Source organism: Rattus rattus, chromosome 8, assembly GCF_011064425.1.
Source record: "Rattus rattus isolate New Zealand chromosome 8, Rrattus_CSIRO_v1, whole genome shotgun sequence".
NCBI lineage: Eukaryota > Metazoa > Chordata > Mammalia > Rodentia > Muridae > Rattus > Rattus rattus.
In genome coordinates this window covers 53,736,263-53,754,548 of record NC_046161.1, presented here as the reverse complement: position 1 = coordinate 53,754,548, position 18,286 = coordinate 53,736,263, and the positions used below count along the sequence as shown (strand labels likewise).

The 18,286-nt window shown below is 36.6% G+C and overlaps 1 protein-coding gene and 1 long non-coding RNA gene across 5 annotated transcripts in view; one reads left to right on the top strand and one right to left on the bottom strand.

The window, feature by feature from the left end:
• Myo9a (myosin IXA) overlaps positions 1 to 18,286 on the bottom strand; it is a 191,584-nt gene that overhangs the window by 25,744 nt on the left and 147,554 nt on the right. For all 4 annotated transcript variants that reach the window (XM_032909329.1, XM_032909330.1, XM_032909331.1 and 1 more), the window contains 6 exons: positions 14,866 to 15,089; positions 14,317 to 14,433; positions 13,817 to 14,005; positions 12,328 to 12,375; positions 7,511 to 7,622; positions 5,002 to 5,063 (listed from right to left, as the gene is read on the bottom strand). In XM_032909329.1, coding sequence (XP_032765220.1) covers positions 5,002 to 5,063; positions 7,511 to 7,622; positions 12,328 to 12,375; positions 13,817 to 14,005; positions 14,317 to 14,433; positions 14,866 to 15,089 — 752 coding nt within the window. The remainder of the gene's footprint in view (positions 1 to 5,001; positions 5,064 to 7,510; positions 7,623 to 12,327; positions 12,376 to 13,816; positions 14,006 to 14,316; positions 14,434 to 14,865; positions 15,090 to 18,286) is intronic.
• Positions 1 to 18,286, top strand: part of LOC116906591 — a 109,482-nt gene that overhangs the window by 35,497 nt on the left and 55,699 nt on the right. The window lies entirely within an intron of this gene.

Below are 18,286 nucleotides of genomic sequence, written 5' to 3'. Positions count from 1 at the left end.
CTCTCTGATTACTAATCCTAAAGTTTAAATGTTTTCACTTTTCTCTCCTAAGCACTGAGACTCTGGAAAATTCTATTCTAATTAGCTTCTTAGCCATCTATGTTAAATAGCTTGGAAGTTAAAATATATATATATATATATATATATATATATATATATATATATATATATATGTCCTGAAGTAAAATATTTCTAAATGTAGGTTCATTCCTTTAATGAACAAATCACGTGGTCCAAATCTTGACAGTATGGAACTCTCTCCCATCTTCTATAGTCCTGCGAGATTGCTAAAGCTTCAACCATCTTCTCTGACTTTTGTATGTAATATCTCTACACAGAATACTGTTTGGTGGTTGTTTTCTTCATTAGGTTTCTATTGCTGTGTTAAAACACCATGACCAAAGAAACCAGTGAGGAAAGGGTTTATTTTGTCTAAATTTCCACATCAGAATCTGTCATCAAAGGAAATTATGTCAAGAATTCAAGGCAGGATCTGAGGCATAAGTAATGGAGAGACACTGCTTACTGACCTGCTTTATAACAAAACTCAGGACATCACCTGTCCAGGGTGAGCTAGGCCTTTTTTTTTTCTTTCTTTCTTTTCTTTTTTTTGCTTTCTTTTCTTTTTTTCCCGAGCTGGGGACCGAACCCAGGGCCTAGCAAGCGCTCTACCACTGAGCTAAATCCCCAACCCCTAGCTGGGCCTTCTTATTATCAGTCACTAACAATTGTTTAAAAATGTAGGTGTCCTTGCATTTGGAGCATAGCTATTCAGGACTGACTTTTCATACTGGTGGATTTTTCCTTTGATGTATATGAAATGTCCTTCCTTGTCTTTTTTTTTGGATAACTTTTAGTTAAAGGTTGATTTTATTTGATATTAGAATGTCTACTCCAGCTTGCTTCTTGGGATGATCTACATTCATAAAAGAAACCTTACTAAAGCTCAAAGCACACACTGCACCTCACATAATAATAGTAGGAGACTTCAACACCCCACTCTCATCAATGGACAGATCATGGAAACAGACACTAAACAGAGACACTGAGAAACTAACAATTTATGAACCAAAAGGATTTAACAGATATCTATAGAACATTTCATCCTAAAACAAAAGAATATACCTCCTTCTCAGCACCTCATGGTACCTTCTCCAAAATTGACCAATAATCTGTCACAAAACAGACCTCAACAGATAGAGAAGATTGAAATAATCCCTTGCATCCTATCAGATCACCACAGACTACGGCTGGTCTTCAGTAACAATAAAAACAACAGAAAGCCCACATACACATGGAAGCTGAACAATGCTCTACTCAATGATAACTTGGTCAAAAAAAATTTCTAGAATTCAATGAAAATGAAGGTACAACATACCCAAACTTATGGGACACAATGAAAGCAATGCTAAGAGGAAAACTCATACCTCTGAGTGCCTCCAAAAAGACACTGGAGAGAGCATACATTAGCAGCTTAACAGCACAACTGAAAGCTCTAGAACAAAAAGCAGCAAATACACCCAAAAGATACACAGAGTATCCAAATTAACAAAATCAGAAATGAAAAGGAAGACATAATATCAGAACCTGAGGAAATAAAAAAAAAAAAAAACCACCCAAAACATAAGAACCTACAACAAAAAACTAAAATCAAAAAAAAAAAACTGGAAAATGTGGATGAAATGGACAATTTTCTACACAGACATCAGGTACCAAAGTTAAATCAGGTTCAGATAAACCATCTAAATAGTATCTAAATAGTCATATAACTCTTAAAGAAATAGAAGCAGTTATTAAAAGTCTCCCCCCCCCAAAAAAAAAGCCAGAACTAGATGGGATTAGTGCAGAATTCATTCAGACCATCATAGAAGACCTAATACCAATAATGTGTCCAAACTGTTCCACAAAATAGAAACAGAACACTACCCAATTTCTTCTATGAAGCCACAATTACACTTATATCTAAACCACACAAAGGCCCAACAAAGAGAACTTCAGACCAATTTCCCTTATGAATATAATGCAAAAATGCTCAATAAAATTCTCCCAAACCGAATCCAAGAACACATCAAAATGATCATCCATCAATATCAAGTAGGCTTCATCCCAGGGATGCAGGGATAGTTCAACATAAGGAAATCCATCAACATAATCCACTATATAAACAAACTTAAGAGGGAAAAACCCACATGATCATTTCAATACCGCTTCATGTTAAAAGTCTGGGAAAAATCAGGAATTCAAGGCCCATACCTAAACATAGTAAAAGCATATACAACAAACCAATAGCCAACATCAAACTAAATGGACAGAAACTTGAAACACTAAAATCAGGGACTAGAAAAGGCTGCCCCCTCTCTCCCTACTTATTCAACATAGTACTCGAAGTCCTAGCCAGAGCAATCAGACAACAAAAGGAGGGCAAAGGGATACAGATTGGAAAGGAAGAAGTCAAAATATCACTATTTGCAGATGAAATGCTAGTATACTTAAGTGACCCCAAAAGTTCCACCGGAGAACTACTAAGCCTGATAAACACCTTCAGCAAAGTGGCTGGGTATAAAATTAACTCAAACAAATAGTAGCCTTCCTCTACTCAAAGGATAAGCAGGCTGAGAAAGAAATTAGGAAAATGATACCCTTCACAATAATCAAAAAGAATATAAAACACTTTGGTGTGACTTTAACCAAGCAAGTGACAGACAGATTTGTATGGCAAGAACTTCAAGTCTCTGAATAAAGAAACTGAAGATCTCAGTAGATGGAAAGATCTCCCATGCTCATGGATTGGCAGGATTAATATTAGAAAAACAGCCATCTTACCGAAAGCAATCTAAAGATATTCAAAGCAATCCAAATCAAAATTCCAAATCAATTCTTCATAGAGTTAGAAAGAAAAATTTGCAAATTCATTTGGAATAACAAAAAACCCAGGATATCGACTCAACAACAAAAGAACTTCTGGGGGAATCACCATCCCTGACCTCAGGCTGTATTACAGAGCAATAGTGATTTAAAAAATGGTATTGTATTGGTACAGAGACAGACAGGTAGATCAATGGAATAGAATTGAAGACCAGAAATGAACTCACACATCTATGCTCACTTGACCTTTGACAAAGGAGCTAAAACCATCCAGTGGAAAAAGAGAGCATTTCAACAAATGGTGCTGGTTCAACTGGAGGTCAGCATGTAGAAGAATGCAAGTCAATCCATTCTTACTGCCCTGTACAAAGTTCAAGTTCAAGTGGATCAAGGACTTCCACATCAAACCAGATACACTCAAACTAATAGAAGAAAAAGTGGAGAAGAATCTGGAACACATGGATGGGCACTGGGGAAATTTTCCTGAACAGAACACCAATGCTGTAAGATCAAGAATTGACAAATGGAACTTCATAAAACCACAAAGCTTCTGTAAGGCAAAGGACACTGTCATTAAGACAAAATGGCAATCAACAGATTAGGAAAAGACCTTTACCAAATGGATGGAACTAGAAAATATCATCCTGAGTGTGGCAAGGGAACCCAATCACAAAAAAAAACAAAAACAAAACAAAACAAAACCAAAACCCACACATGGTATGGACTCACTGATAAGTGGATATTAACTTAAAAACTCAGATTACCCAAGATATAATCCACAGACCACATGAAGCTCAAGAAGAAGGATGACCAAAGTGCAGATTCTTCAGTCCTTCTTAGAAGGGGGAACAAAAATATTCATTGGAGGAAATACAGAGACAAAATTTGGAGCAGAGACTGCCCCACGTGGGGATCCAGCCCATATACATACAGACACCAAACCCAGACAATATTGCTGATGCCAAGAAGTGGATGCTGACAGGAGCCTGATATAGATGTCTCCTGAGAGGCTTTGTCAGAGCATGACAAATACAGAGGTGGACACTCATAGCCAACCATTGAACTGAGAACAGGGTCCCCATGGATGGTTAGAAAAAGGACTGAAGGAGCTGAAGGGGTTTGCAACCCCATAAGAATAACAATATCAACCCAACCAGAGCTCCCAGAGCTCCCAGGGACTAAACTACCATCCAAAAAGTATACATGGACTGACCCATGGCTCCATCTGCATATGTAGCAGAGGATGGCTTTTTGGGCACCAATGGGAGGAGAAATCCTTGTTCCTGCCAAGGGTGAACCCCCCAGTGTAGGGGAATTTCAGAATGGGGAGGTGGAAAGGGGTAGGTGAATGGGTGGGGGAACCCTCTCCTAGAAGAAGGGGGGGAGGGAGATGGGTTAGGGAATTTATGAATGGGATACCCCGAAAGGGGATAACAGTTGAAATGTAAATAAATAAATAAATAAAATCCAATAAAAAACATAGCCTGGCATGATGCTCATGCCTTTAATCCTGGCATGGCAGAGAGGCAGAGAGGCAGAGAGGCAGAGGCAGAGGCAGGTGAATTTTGTGAATTCAAAGTCAATCTGGTCTACATAGTGAGTTCGAAGACAGCCAGTGATACATAATAGAAAGACCCTGTCTCAAAAAACCAAAACCAAGAACAACAAGAAGGTTGTTAGTTTGTTCCCTTGAAGATGCATGTTCAGGAGCGCTTAGACTTGCATACACAAATACAAATAGGTATCAAAAAATACAAGCTCTCTTGTATATGCTGCTGCTCATGGTTAAATGTTAATAATGAACAGTAAAGTTAATTCCTCAGAAGAACTTATGAACATTTAAGTCAGTAGAAGCAGGGTTTTTTCAAACTGTAACTTGTGAATGAATGTAGCAGCTTACATAAAGTCAAGAGAAAGGTTTCAAAGTTAATTCAGCTATATAAATATATCACCACACATGTATATTGAATTGTGACATAAAACATACTTCTTAATGTGATTTGAGGTCACAAAATTTGAAAACCACTGTATTATAAAGCTGCTAAAGAAGCCCCAACTATTTTCCACATGACGAAAAAAAAGAAAAGAAAAAAAGACCCGAGATACACTATGTACTAAGTGGCAGTAATGCCTTACCTTCTTAGAACACTTGGCTGTGGTTTTCAGACAGCACTTCTTATGGCAAGCGTACTTACACACTGCAAAACAGGTTAAGCATACAGCAATCTTAGTCTGCAGATCAATGACAAGAACTTACCAAGTTCACAACTCTGGTTTTTGGAGCTGACTCTGCCTTAAGGTAATTAAACACATTTTGTTCTATGCCCGCCTCTGTTAAGAGAAATGATGTTGAAAATGTGCCTAACATTTTCAGTCGGTGTCAATGAACAAGCTTTTTCTCCTCCTCTTTCTAGGGTGCCTGCCTTGCTCATGTCTCCTACCCTCACACTTAATCCTAACAGGTTATCTACGTATCTTTATAGTTTGATTCACAAATTAGTATGTATGTACTCCCAGGTGCTCTAAAACCTATTAAAGTCCCAGAAATCCCAATTAAAAATTATAACTATGGACAAAGAAGGGATTAATGTCGAGAAATGCTTACTGAAATAAACTGAAGTTGGCAGTGCATTAAAAAAATACAAAAGGGCTTATTTATTATCCCTGAAAGACCAGAATAGAGCTCTTAAAAAAAATGTAAGCAAAGTATTAGTTATAGTAGGGAATGTAAGGTGAAAAAAGTTCAGAGCAAAAATAATTTTTAGGCTTAGGAGGCAAAAGTAGGCAGATCTTTTGAGGGATTGAGGCCAGCCAGGGCTACATAAAGAAACCCTGTCTCAAAGACAAAACAACAAACAAACCCAACTTCTTAGAGTGCCCAGTAACAAGGCAGCCAGACAGCTGGTGAGAACAAAACATTTGATAAAGGAAAACTGAGAGCAAGGTGACTTCTGTCATTCTGTTCTACCAGTTCTTGCAAACTTACAAAATATTCTTTCTTAAACTTCTAATCTTTTATGTTTTCAAAGCTACACCAAGTAATAAAGGCCATGCTATTATAATGGTGAGATCACCAAGACAGTCATAAAAACAATTCTATAAGAAATCAATCTAAATCTACTTTGGCCATAAAAAAAGCAAATTTTCTAAATCAGTGCTTCTCAACCTGTGGGTCTCAACCCTTTGGAGGGAGGGTGGACACACATCAGATATTCTGTATTTCAGATATTTACATTATAGTTCCTAACAATAGCGAAATTACAGTTATGAAGTAGCCACTAAAACAATTTTTGTGGTTGGGGGTCACAGCATTAGGAAGGTTGAGAATCACTGCTTAGCCTAAAATCATAGTGTTTGAACTAGGTACATTTCAGACTATTTCCCATTACCAATATTATAATTTTTAAGACCACTGATAAGAAAATGAAAGGAAGCTCTTGCTTCATTCAAATTTAAATCTGAAATCTCCACAGGATTATAATTTAAATGTTTATTCCCCATCTAGAAGCACTGTTTTGGGAAACTGGTGGAATCCTTACACAGTAGAAACTCACTGGTTGAAGTCAGTCACTAGAGGTGTGGGCATTTAAAGGTTACATCTTGTTCCTCATGTGGGTCAGAATCTCTGCTTTTTGGTTTGTTTCTACCACTAGACATGAAGAACTAAAACCTCTGAAGCCATGAGCCAAAACAAATGTTTCTTTAAGTTACTTCTATCAGGCACTGTGGTCACACTAGCACAAAATTAATACAGAAAACTGGTATCAGAGAAGTGGGGTTGTTGTCTGGACTAAACTTGACAAAGTCATTTTAAGTCTTTGAAACTGAACTGGAAGAGGGCTATGTAAAAGTATGGAACTTCAGCATAGAAAAGCCCTAGTCCTAGAGACCTTGATGGGACATTGTGGAAGGAGGCTAGAAAACCAGACTGCTAATAAGAATGGAGACAGTGGAGGACCAGGCTCATATGCTCCACATGCAAACAGTGACCCTATAGAGAACTGGACTAGAGGTCATTTATATTTTCTGGCAAAAAAAAATTATCTACTTTGAACTAGTAGGTTCTGAAAATGAGTGAGGCCTAATTAAGGGGCTAAGTAATGTAGTGGAAGAAATTTCAAGAGAACATAGCATTCAGGTTGTATGTGGTTATTGCTGGATACATTTAACAAATTTTATAATGACAACTTGAAAATGAAATTAAATACATATTCAGTTTGGTCAGGCAAGGGACACATAGGTATGGACAAAAAGAACTTGGTTGCTATAGATTTTTAGCATCATTAAAAAGATGGTAAATTTGTACTAAAACCATAGGAAGGGATCCTTGAAGACATTTCAGGCAGTCATGACAACCTGCCCAGAGTGAGTTCCAAGGTGGCAGAAAACTGCAATTCATTCGAAAGACTGCATTAAAACAAGGGTATACATCATAGTGTTAAACTAACAAAGGGCCAACTAGTTAAGTGTTTTCCAAAATTCAGCTGCTCAAGCACTAAGAAGTACTACAATTATAGTTCAAGAGAGCTTAACTCTTATCCTAAGTGGGTATAGAACTTGACATGTACATGGTACTAGCTTTGCAGACAAGTGAACACAAGAGAGGACGATGAAAACTTTTCCCTTGAAGATGTCTGATACTCACATTTGCAAACAGAGGCTCTGTCCATTATCCATATCAAGGAAGAACAGTATTCACAGTAGGTAGGGATGCTGTACTGGGTGGCCTTAAACATGTGACCATTGTGCTCTTCCACCTGAATGAAGAGATTTCACTGTTTATACTACAGCCAATGAAGTACATGCTTCCCTAACACGGTTAGTAAATAGGAAATCCTCCAAACTCTGGCTAAAACTTCCCTGAGCATCTATTCCAGGTATCTATTCCAGGTAGAGAATTATGATCCTCCTAGAAATAATGAAAATAAAATATAATCTGTCTTAAATTTAACAATATAGATATTATCAGTATCAAAAACAATGCAACTCAATAAGCATGTGATATCTATCTATGACTCAACTACAAGGTCAATTGAAAGCAGAAGTTCTAAAATGTTTGCTTTTCACTTCCAGGAAAGGGAAAGGACACAACCATGACTCCAAAAGGCTTCTGTTTTCATGAGTTATAACCTATTGTTATTTAGAAATTAAAGCTGAAAAAATAAGTACATTAGGTATTAACATAAATAATAATTTTTGTTTTTTCTCTTAGTTAACTTTTTTGCTTACCATAAGAAGGAAAATGGTTTCATTGTGACGTTATGAATACATAGATATCTTTGTGTATTTGTTTGAGACAGGGCCTCATTACGTAGCCCTGGTTGGTCTGGAAACTTGTGTAGATGAGGCTGGCCTTGAACTCTGAGATGCATTTTTCTGTGTCTCCCAAGTGCTGGGATTAAAGGCCACCCCCATGCCTGGTGTATGTATCCTTGTTTTTGTTTACACTCTTACTCTTCTTCTTGCTGCATTCCTCCTACTCAACTAGTTCCCTGTCTTGCTTTCATGACACATACATAACCTTCTCTTGTGCCTTCAAACTTTGAACTTCATTCTCACAGTTCACTTCTACTTTCATGTTGTCATCTATATTTACACATATAAAAATTTAAGTCTGTAGGCTACATGAAGTAAAACCTGTGACATCAGACTCAGACCCACTTATTTCACTTAGTAAGGTAGTTCCATCCATCTGACTTCAAATGTCACAATTTCATTCTTTGCAGTTGTATAAAATTTCATGATATATATGTAACATTTTCTTTATGGTTTGTCTGTTGAACATGTAACTTCATATCTTAAAATTGTGAATCATTACAATCATGCCTGGGCAAGTATCTCTGTGGTATGTCAGATTAAATCTTCTGATTATATACCCAAAAGAGACACAGCCAGCTTATTTATATGTGTAGTGGTTTAAAAACGTATGGCCCCCACAGACTCATGTGTTTGAATGCTTGACCCATAACAAATGGCACTTATTAGGAGGTGTGGCCCTGTTGGAGAAAGTGTGTCACTCTGGAGGCAGGCTTTGACATTTCCTATGCTCAAGCTATGCCCAGTGTGGCATAGTCTCGTCCTGCTGCCTGTGGATCAAGACATAGAGCTCTTAGCTCCTTCTCCATCACCAGGTCTGCATGCACAACTGTTTTCTGCCATGAAGATAATGGACTAAACCTCTGAAACTATAAGCCAGCCCCAATTAAGACTTGCCATGGTCATGATGTCTATTTATAGCAATAAAACCTACCTAAGACATAGCTCCTTCTGAGGAGCTACCATACTGACTTCCATCACAGCTACTTACATGTTCACCAGTAGTGTACAAGGGGTCCTCAGTGAATGACAGCCACTCTGAATGGGTTGAAGTAGAATCTCAAAGTAATTTTAATCTGTATTTCCCTGATGACTAAGGGTGTTGAAATATTTTTCATGTGTTAATCTTTTTACTTCTTTCCTTTTGTTGTTGTTGTTGTTGTTGAGAAATTTCAGTTGACAATTTGAGAATATCTTTTTTGGTTTTTAAATTTTGAAATAATCTACTGAGACTATCAGATGTATAGCTGGCAGGTCCCCCTTTGTCTTCATTTATGATGTTTTCTTTTGTGTGGTATAGCTTTTTAATTTTGTGCAACTCCATTTTTAAATTCTTGGGATTATTTCTTATGCTATGAGTCACTGTTAGAATATCCTTCCCTAGGTTTGTAATCTTGTAGTGTTTTACCTATGATTTCTTATAGCTGCTTTATACTTTCAGGTTTTATATTAAGGCCTTTGATCCATTTTGAATTGATCTCTGTACAAGGCGACGGACATTACTATTGCGATTCTATTGACGAACACCCTGTTTCCATGACTGGGTAGCATAGTTCGGGCACAGGCGTTGCACTGCCCCCCAGCACTGCTCCCTCTTCTTAGGACCGCTCTGGCTTCCCAGCTATTTTGTGTTTCTATTCAAATTTTAGTCTTTTTTTTTTTCCTATTTCTAAAAAAGAAGTCAGCAAAATTTTGTAGCAAACTGCATTTAATATGTAGGTGATTTTGATAATACAGTCTTTTTTTTTTTTTTTTTTTTTTTTTTTGGTTCTTTTTTTTTCAGAGCTGGGGACCAACCCAGGGCCTTAAGCGCCCTAGGCAAGCGCTCTACCCTGAGCTAAATCCCAACCCCCGATAATACAGTCTTATTTTTCACAATATTAACTCTATCAATCCATAAGTATTGGAGTTTTTTTTTTCCATGTTCCGGTATCTTCCTCCTTAATAAGGTCTTTGTTGTTATTTTTTTTGTTTGCTGCAGTTTTTTTTTAAACTAATATGAGTAAGTTCATTACTGGTAATAACTATTTTAAGTTAATCCTTCTCTTGCCATATGCATTAAGTGTTTACCACATATAGCAGGGGTTTTCTTGTTTGTTTTTTGGTAGAGGTTTTGGGGTTTTTTGAGTATAGGATCATGTCAGAATAATCTGACTTTTGATTTTAATTTGTATTCTTTTTATTTTTATCTTCCTGCTGCAATTGAGACTTTGAATACCGCATGGAATAAGAGTAGAGAATAGGCATGATTGTTTTGTTCTTGGTTTTAGAGGAAATGCTTTCAGGGTTTTCCCTATTTAATATAATGTTGGTGCTCAGTTTATCATATATTCCATTTATTATGTTGCGGTATCTTCTGTTTCCAGTTTCTTTACGGCTTTTATCATGAAGGGTTGTTGAACTCTGGCAAAGACCATTTCTGTATCTACTGCTATAATCTAATCTAGGTCCTTAAATATGTTTATGAATTTTATTACATTTATTGATTTGTATATGTCAAACTATCCTTGTATCCGTTCATGGTGCATGGTCTTCTTACTAAGTTCTTCAATTCTGTCTGCAACTGTTTTATTGAGAATTTTTGTGTCTATGTTCAAGAACACCTACAGACCTATACTTTCACTTTTGTCATATTTTTCTGTGGTTTTAGTGTCAGGATAATACTAGTTCCAAAGGTTTAATAAAATTGAGCAGTGTGTCCATCTGCTCTTCAATTTTACTTTATAGAAAGACGGTTTCTTAAACTAGATACAGAGCAGTAGCTAACAAATGTGTATTTCCTGATTGCTATTCTGACTGGTGTAATAGGGAATACCTGAGTAGTTATAGTTTACATTTTCCTGATGACAAAGGATGTTGATGTTTTTAAAAATATTTTTTTTCTCATTTGAATTTCTTCTTCTGAGAATTCAATGTCCAGAATATTTTTTGACTGGGATATTTGTTTTCTTGCAACACAAAAAAAATTCAATTTCAAAAGATTCTGTTGACTATTGATCTTTTCTCTATGCGAAGTCCTTACACATGCCCACATCTTGAAGTGTTACCTCAACGCTGTTCTTGAGACATTTCAGGCCTAATGCTAAGGTCTTTGATTTATCTGGAGTTGATTTTTATGCAGAGATAAGAGTATAGTTTCATTCTTTACATGTAGAACACTAGCTTTTTTTTTTTTTTCTTTTTTCTTTTTTTCGGAGCTGGGGACCGAACCCAGGGCCTTGCGCTTGCTAGGCAAGTGCTCTACCACTGAGCTAAATCCCCAACCCCAGAACACTAGCTTTCTTAGTACCATTCTAATATAATAAGGTTTTAACTCAATAAGGACAACTAACTTAAAAATAATTAAATGCTGACTATCCCATCAATGAAGTACAAATGACTAGCAGATACATGAGAAAATGTTAAATATCATTAGACATGAGGTAAATACAAATTAAAATCACAATAGGGTTACATAACCAATAGAATATCTGAAACAAAAAGATGCACAGTAACATAGAGTGGTAAAAGTGTTGAGATTAGAACTCTCTCAACATTGTAGGTAGCATTTCTTACTTAGAAAACACATTAGCAGATTCTGAAGTTTTAGCTAAAGTTAAAATCATACCTTGAAGATTATTATACAGAAGAGAAATCATAGCATACATCCATAAACCTACCCCAAATCCTATCAAACAGTAAATAAAATGTGACGGAAAGGGTTAGGGCTATATAATTCAGTGATTCTATTACCTAGCATCACCAAGGTACTCAGCATAATCCCCCCACAAAGTGATATGTTTACATTGTAATTCTACTGATTACTCAATGTAGCTGACTACTGATACATTATGGATGAATCTCAAGAATATCATGCTAAGAAACCATAGCAAAAACAAAGAATTGTACAATTCCACTTTCATGAGATGTTCACAAAAAGCTAAACTATAGAGTTATTTACACCATTTTGAGAAATTCCATGTTAGAAAACCACTACTCGAAGTATGTGTTCATGAAATGTCAGGTCCATCATCATTCTAACTTTTTAAAAGGCAGGTGAATATGCCCTATGGATCTGGTAACCTTACTACTAAACCTATCCATAGGAATAAAAGATCTGCTTCAAGCCACTGAGCTGGAAAGTATTATACCAATGGTGTAACTTACCAAATCAGTTTCCTTTTTCCTCCTTTTCTTTCTTTCTGTTTTAAGCACCTGGCAGGAAGTGAGGAGAAAAATAAATTAAGATTACAAAGACTAACATACTCTCTTCTTTGAAAATGTTTAAACAGTTTCAACAGATAATAAAACTTTCTATATTCTTCAAGAGGAACTGTGCAGAGCTGAGGTAAATTTTTAAAAAATATTTTAAGTTTGGTAAAATGAAGTGTTAACAAAGTCAGAAGAATGGATGAACTTTTTAGAGACGGATTTCTTTTTAAATGTCAGTTCTAAAATGGAACACAAATTAGACATTTTAATCATTATTCAAATGGTCAACCATAAAGGTTTGCTATATACTACAGACATAAAGGGGGGCTATGTGGAGCATGGGAAAACTCTGAAGACAGATGACACAGAACAGACCAGCTTAAACCTGCCCTTTAAAAACCATCAATTTAGAAGCAGCAGTATAAATCTAGTAAGAATCATCTGCATAAAACACAAGCCTAGGGCTGGAGAGATGGCTGAGTGGTTAAGAGCACTGACTGCTCTTCCAGAGGTCCTGAGTACAAATCCCAGCAACCACATGGTGGCTCACAACCATCTGTAAAGGGATCCCCTCTTCTGGTGTGTCTGAAAACAGCTACAATGTAACTCATACTCAAATAAATAAATCTTTAAATTAAAAAAAAAACAAAACCACAAGCTTGATACCTAAAACACTTTCTAGAACTTTCTAGACTTTCTAGAACTTGTTGCTTTCCAGGCTGGCCTCAAACTCACTGTGTTGCCAAGGATACACCTGAACTGAGCATCAGAATGCTGGGAAGATGATATGTACCCTATATTTTCTATGGTACTAGAGCTCAGATCTGGGCATGAATATTTGCTAAGCACATCAGCAAGTGAGCTATGTTCCTTACTCTTCCCAACTACAAAATATTTGATAGCTTTAAAGCAAGATTTAATTAAAATATCAAGCAGTATAATTCCAAACTCTAAACAGGACCAAAAAGTGAAGGTTAATATTACTGATGTTTTTATCTCTCCAAAAGCAGTTTTCCTAAAAATTGATTCAAGAGAGATCTAATTTGTAGGTTCTAAAGTAAAAGTTAAGTGATATATAATTCATTTGACGTTTAAACATTATTCTTCTGAAGTCAATTTATATATTAATCTCCATTAAAACTGAAGTATAATATTGAGGGCACACTATTATGTTTTAATGGTGAAGGACATGTTCAATGAAGCAAATTCAGAGAAAATACATGGCAAAATTATTAGAAGAGTTGAGAGGATCTAAAGTAATGATAAATTGGCATGGTCTCTGTGCTATTTTGCTGAAATACATTGTTACTCTCAGTCACAGTCTAGGATGGTATTAAACAATGACCTTCCTACTAATACTAATTTTTAAAAAATGTTTCCTAAACAGATTCCTTACAAAGAAGTCATAATTTATTTAATACTTATAGAAAACTAACTCATTTACCTTTGGGGCCGTGCTATCCAAAGTCTTGAATTCATTCATGTATTCATCTAAAAACACCTTAAAAGTATTAACCCAAACTCTCACTGGAGATTCATTCCAATCACGTTGCTCAAACCTCATGGTCTTTTCCAGGATCTGTTCAAATAGTGCATACAGATCTTTATAGCGTATGCTTTTCCCATCATCCATCTAATGAGAAGAAAAAAATTGTTAAGTTTTATGGAAACATTCTTTAAAGACCAAGTCAACTTGTAATGGGGAACATAGATTACAATTTTAATATAGCTTATAATGAGCCAACTCAAGGCATTATCTAGCATTTGTAAAATCCCATCATAATATAAAGTATAGGCAGGATAAATCTATTAAGGTTCAGTAAAAGCCCTAACAGTTGAAGTAATATAGTAATTAAGTCCTAAGAACTGTTCCCTTGAGCCTGGCTTTACAGATTATTAAAGTTACCATGTTGCACCATATCTCCTAACATGGACTAAGCTTACCGCCAGTGCAGACGAGTAAGAGCTGAAGATATTTTGCCGAAATTCTTTCAGGGCTTTTTTAAATACAACATCCACTAATGTATCCTTCTTGCTGTCTTCATTATCTAGGTCATTCATCTAGGGACCGGCCACAGAAAAGGTTGTTATACTCAATTATTCATCAAAAAGATACAAATGCAGTGGCTGAAATGTCTCTTAAGCAATGAGTATTCTAAAAGTACAAGCCATTGAACATTATAGGACTAAGAAAAAGTGTACGTCATCACACCTAAGTGCTCTTCTAAAAGTCTGACTCTACAGTTCTGGCGACACAACAGCTACAATTGTGCAATAATCCTCACTTTCATATGTGACACTTATGAAATCATAGAGGAAGCTAAAACTTCAAATCCTGTCTTATGTTGAGTGTCCTACTAGCTGGGCTTTTGATAACAAATCCACTGATTGAGGTACTAAAGAGGTTTTAACCTATCTTATTATAAGAGCATATCTTACAATAAGTAGTCTTTAGTCAAAGACTCAGAGGCTAATTCAGCAAGCAAAGTGTACCTTTTTCAGAAGAAACTCATCCATACTTTTTAAGTCGTTGGCACTTGCTATGATTTGGACAGAGTCATTTTGCCAGTGCATAGAGTCCAAGGCCACACTGCTGATTTTCACACCTCTCTTGCGTTTTGCCTTTGGCGATGGTTCCTTATTCTCTTTGAACTCTTTTCGACAACTCCCGGGCAGTTCTGGACTCAAAGGAGGTGTTGGGTGGTACTGAGTTAACTCTACAATTCAAAGTAGGGTAAGTGATAAGTAAAAATATATACACAGTAAAAAAAAATTATTGAAAATCTCGGTCAGTCCCAAAGACAAACAAGAATAAGCAACAAGCTAGCAATAATAACTGTTCACCCAGTTGTAACTTTGTTATACTTGCTTGAAGGAGTGTCCAGTTATATCTAATTTAACAACTAACAAGGAAAGTGTGATCATTACAATTTTAACTGTAGTCTACAGTCATGAACACATCAGCACTACTGTCTGTTGAGAGTTAATAACTTGTTAGGAAGTCAGGCAGCTCACTTGACTTGCTCATGGTCTAATGTTTTATTTACGGTTTTCTTATACACACTCCTTACAACTGGCTAAATTCTCATAGGATTCGTGGAGTAAACAGATAGTATATATTACAGAGAAAAGTACCATGTTTTGTATTTGTTCACACTAAAGAGTAAAATTCTATGCAAAACATTACAATATAGAAAAAAACTAGATTAGACTTGCAAAGCCCTATCTGAAGCCTGAGGCGAATACTGATAGGAACTGACTTCATTTTAACTTATTAAGTAATTACTTCATTTTACAAAGTCATTATCCTTTGAAATAACAGTATTCAATAATCTCAGTTTAGCACTAAAAACAAAGGCTACCTTATTAAGTTTTTATTCAAACAAATAAAAAGCTATAATCCTAATTTTTATGATGGTCCTTATATGACATCTGCTTAAAATGTGTATTTTCAAGTAATAAACCTTATCACTCTTTTTTTGGAAATTATATTAGACTATAATTACTGAAAATGATAAATTTAGAATGATCATTGTCAATTAAATAAGATATTAAGAAAATGAACATTTGTGTGATACAATGAAGAAAGTTAAGTTTTTCTCATCTCAGTTAGATTAGATAACCACAGAATAATTATTACTTTTATCTGTATCAGTTGGTCAGTTGACAAGAACAAAGCCACAAGATTCAAAATGAGGGGTTAATTTCATCTCTACCATTCTTTCAAGTGCTAGGTGCCACTCGAGTACTTTCAAACGTGTTACATCTTAAAAGTCAAAAAATGGCTACCAAAAAAATGCAAGGCGATAATGTGCAGTACGTGTGACAGTTGATACTGTTAACTTGACAGGATCTGAAATCACTTTGGAGACAATCTCTGGGCGTGACTGGGATGGATGATTGAGAGTAAGCTGAGTAGGAAGACCACAGTTAGATTAAACATAGGGACTTACCATTCCATGGGCTAGGGTCCCAGACTGCATTAAAGGGGAACTGGGCAGGTAATGTATATTACAGAGAAAGTACCACATTTTTTGTTCACACTAGAGAATAAAATTCTAGGAAGAGCATTATACTTCAGAAATAGATTAGACTTGCAAAGTCCTGAAACCATAAGCCAAAATAAACTCTTCCTAAAATTTTAACATTGCATTGATCAAGTATTTTGCCAAAGCAATGAGGAAGATAACTAACAAACCCACTGATTGTTTTGCTTTAACAAAGTAAAAACCTGCTGTGTATTACAATGGCTAACAATGGGGATCTGCACCAAGCATGGTAGCTCATACATATAATCTCAGCACCCATGAAGCTGGGCAGGATTGTCTCAAATTCAAGAGTAGGCCCTGGTGGTGAAAGCTCAATTGATTGGGTAAGCCAGTCCTGAGGATGTGAGATAGGAGAGTTGCCCCAGCACCTCACAAACTGCAGCACTTGGGAGAGTGAGCCACACATTTTGACTGGGTGGCAAAGTGGAGCTGATCTAGAGATGTGGGTGTGGCTGAGCAAGCCCTGGGAACATGAGAACAGGAGGACTGACCCTACCTCCTGATGATCACAGCATTGGGTGGCCTAGCAAGAGCAGTGCTGGAGAGCTCATCATGGTGGTTTGGATAAGGGAGAGCCACACTAGCTCAGCTACCACCCAGGCCCAGATCAGGACTCTCGAATTGGCCCATCCTAAAATCTTATCATCAGCAAATGGATGGGATGTGTAAAAGGGTCAGTGCTACCGATCTAAAGCTACAGAATCTCCATGATACACAGCAACAACAGGGTAACCAGGAGGAGTCTCGGTGATGATCAAACATTGATGGTGTCACATTAGCCAGAGATCATGAACCAAACCAATAACTCACTGCAATAAACACCTGCAAGTCAAAATGTGTGAACAAAGGAATATACTGTAGGACACAATGTGACACACTATACTGTACATGAGATATTGTCCATATTTTGTTTTGTTCGTTTGTTTACCTGTATTTATTGGCAGGTGTGTGTGTATCCTAACCACAGTGTCCTTTGCCTTACAGAAGCTTTGCAGTTTTATGAGATCCCATTTGTCAATTCTTGATCTTAGAGCATAAGCCACTGGTGTTTTGTTCAGGAAATTTTCTCCAGTGCCCATGTGTTCGAGATGCTTCCCCACTTTTTCTTCTATTAGTTTGAGTGTATCTGGTTTGATGTGGAGGTCCTTGATCCACTTGGACTTAAGCTTTGTACAGGGTGATAAGCATGGATTGAGCAGATTCTTTTTGGGTATATGCACGGAAGAGGTATAGCTGGGTCCTCAGGTAGTGCAATGTCCAATTTTCTGAGGAACCTCTAGGCTGATTTCCAGAGTGGTTGTACCAGTTTGCAATCACACCAACAATGGAGGGGTGTTCCTCTTTCTCCACATTCTTGCCAGCATCTGTTGTCACCTGAATTTTTGATCTTAGCCATTCTGACTTACCAGTGGAATCTCAGGGTTGTTTTGATTTGTATTTTCCTGATGATTAAGGATGTTGAACATTTCTTTAGGTACTTCTTAGCAATTCAATATTCCTCAGCTGAGAATTCTTTGTTTAGCTCTGTACCCCATTTTTTAATAGGGTTATTTGGCTCTCTGGAGTTCTTTGTAAATTTTGGATATTAGCCCTCTATCATATGTAGTATTGGTAAAGACCTTTTCCCAATCTGCCGTTCTGTCCTAATGACAATGTCCTTTGCTTACAGAAGCTTTCCAGTTTTATGAGGTCCTATTTGTCGATTCTTGATCTTCAGCATAATCCACTGGTGTCTTGTTCAGGAAATTTTCCCCAGTGCCCATGTGACTGAGACTCTTTCCCACTTTTTCTTCTATTTGAGTGTGTCTGGTTTGATGGGGAGGTCCTTGATCCACTTGGACTTAAGCTTTGTACATGGTGATAAG